Source organism: Psammomys obesus, unplaced genomic scaffold, assembly GCF_907164565.1.
Source record: "Psammomys obesus unplaced genomic scaffold, mPsaObe1.curated_primary_1811, whole genome shotgun sequence".
In the NCBI taxonomy this organism is placed as follows: Eukaryota; Metazoa; Chordata; class Mammalia; order Rodentia; family Muridae; genus Psammomys; species Psammomys obesus.
This window is the reverse complement of record NW_026596064.1, coordinates 16,650,041-16,652,670: the sequence shown is the minus strand read 5'-3', so window position 1 is coordinate 16,652,670 and position 2,630 is coordinate 16,650,041. Positions and strand designations below refer to the sequence as shown.

General features: G+C 50.0%; 1 protein-coding gene across 1 annotated transcript in view; it reads left to right on the top strand.

The window, feature by feature from the left end:
• The window catches only part of Cfap91 (cilia and flagella associated protein 91), a 46,481-nt gene that overhangs the window by 33,691 nt on the left and 10,160 nt on the right, over positions 1-2,630 (top strand). The window contains exon 12 of the mRNA XM_055625145.1: positions 1,325-1,396. Within this exon, the coding sequence (XP_055481120.1) occupies positions 1,325-1,396 (72 nt within the window). The remainder of the gene's footprint in view (positions 1-1,324; positions 1,397-2,630) is intronic.

Genomic DNA, 2,630 nt, shown 5'->3' with positions numbered 1-2,630 from the left:
AAAGAAAGAAAGAAAGAAAGAAAGAAAGAAAGAAAGAAAGAAAGAAAAAGGAGGTAGAGGGGAAGGGGGGAGAGGAGGGAATCTGAGGGGTTGAGGGAGGAGATGGAGAAGGAGGCGGCCTGGCTGGGCATGGTGGCTCAGCGCTGGGGAGGCCAGAGCAGCAGGATCCCCCAGATGGCTGGAGGAGGGATGCAGCAGGAGGGTGAGGACACTAAAGTCTATTGTTCTCTTTAGTGAGGACCCTGAAGAGACTGCTCCACACTACTGTGTCTCTCCCCCCCACCCCCAAGGTTCCTTCTCCAGACTCTGCTCACACCTTCGGTTACTCATTGTCTTGCCTCCTCCACGGCCCTGCCCTGCGCTCACTCTTACATTGAGAGGCCTTCACTAGATTTCCAGGTTTCCTTTCCTGCTTTCAACACACCCATTTTACACACGCACAGAACGTATTTTGATCAAGATTCTCTCCGCTCGAATTCCTCCCCTCTTCTCCTCCACCATGGCTTCCTTCCAGTTTCGTGAGCTCTTTTTAAAACCCACTGTGGGTGTGAGCATGGGGCCACGGATTGGAGCATGGGTAACCTCCCCGGGCTTGCATCCCTGAAGAAAACTGCCTTTCCCTGCCGGTAGGTAGCGCATCATTTAGGGGTGAGGCTTGGTGAGGCCACGCCCCATCCACGCTGGGGTTGTGGCCAGCTTCCTCTTAGGCAGGTCTTGTGTGTGCAGCGGGCAGTGGTGCTGTCATGTCCAGAAGACACTGCTTTCTTATAGTCACCCACCGCCTCTGTCCGTCCCCTCTTCTGCCGTAATCCCTGAGCCTTGGGAGGAGCACCGTGATCTAGTCGTCATCCCTCTTAGGGCGGAGCATGCCGAAGTCTCTCGTTCTCATTCGACACAGTTATTTAAGTCGACTTTTGTAGACAGTGACTCTTAAACATATTCTGCTTTCTTCCTTGCTAGTGAGCAAACATGAGAAAACCCCCTCGCTAGAAGGCGTCCTTAGCTGTACTTGCGGCTTCAGGACAGTTTCACTGGAAGTGGCTCCACGTGCAGGGCCAGCCTGGCGGTCCCACCATTTCTCTCTTTTAGGCTCTCGTAAGGATGTATCACTTATAACAAAAAACGATGACTTTCAATGACACCGCAGGTGACATTGAAGACACTGTGTTCAATGAGAGCAAACCCACTTCTGAAGTTCTCTCTCAAGCCCTTTGATGTCTACCACAGCCCAATGCTTGAAATAAGTCTTCAAAGGAAAAAAAAAAAAATGTTCGCTGCTTGGGCTGCTGCTGTCCTGAAGCTGCCTCTCCCGTTGTCTCCGTAGGAAGAAGGAGAAATTGAAAGGGCTGTGATTTACCTGCAGAAGTTACTCAGGGGCAGAGTCGTGCAGAACATGGTGAGTGGGGATCTGGCCACTGGGCCAGCACCTCTCCCTGACAGTCAACACTGGGCACTGTACCTGTGCCTGCTGCCAAGGCTCACCCCCTCCCTGTGCCTTGCTCTGCTGTTCCCCTGTACTATACAATCAACTCCCTCTTCCTCCTGGAGCCATTCTGGTCCACCCGGGGCCCCCCAGGGTCAGGAAGAGAGGACCGCCTGCCTGCTCTGTGGCACAGTTGTAACTCAGGCTGTGCGAACTGCCTTTGTTCCGTGGAATCGCTAATCCCCCAGACTTGCTCGTCTGTATTTTGACTGTTAGAGCACTACAAAGCAAGAGGGATTCCTTAATTTCTAAATTATGTCTTGAAACAATTATTAGAGTTTATACAGAGTGAGCGATATCTGTATCATAAACACAAATTAGCTACAATGTTGAACCCTGTCATATGTCCTCATTATATCCTGTGTGTATCCTCTCATTTTTTTTTTCCTACTAGGAATCTCATTTAGAGGCAAGTAATTTGAGTATGAGGGATATTCCCTTAACAACCAGCCCGTCCGTGCTGGTCCTGATCTTAGGCTTCAGCCAGATGATCTCTGCCGCTGGAGCAGAGATCTGCTACATCTGGATTTAAAATACAAAGTCATCCTGTCGTGTCTGCAATCCTAGCACTCTGGGAGGCAGAGGCAGGTGGATAACTGTGAGTTCAAGGCCAGCCTGGTCTACAAAGAGAGTCCAGGACAGCCAAAGCTACACAGAGAAACCCTGTCTCAAAAAACGCAAAAGCAAGCAAACAACAAAACACTTCCCTCCTGAGGGCTGTAGTTCTTGAGTAACTCAGATATGCCAAGTCCAGGGCAGCTGGACTCATTTACTGGAGAAGCAAACTGGCCTCCAACAATGCCCTCTTAGGTTACTTTTTCAAGGGGTCACAGGAATTACGCAGAGGACTCTAGTTTCTTAACATGACCCTGTAGTTGCTACCTTGTTTGCGTCAGGTGGAGCAAGCAGCTCACTGAAAGCGGAGCTCTCTCTCTCATTCTCTCTTTAGTTTTGAGGTCCTCCCTCACCCTCTCCAACTCCTCTCCCAGACAGGGTTTCTCTGTCTTTACAGCCCTGGCAGTCCTGGAACTTGCTTTGTAGACCTGGCTGGCCTCAAACTCACAGCAATCCTTCCTTCCTTCCTTTCTTTCTTTCTTTCCTTCTTTCTTTCTTTCTTTCTTTCTTTCTTTCTTTCTTTCTTTCTTTC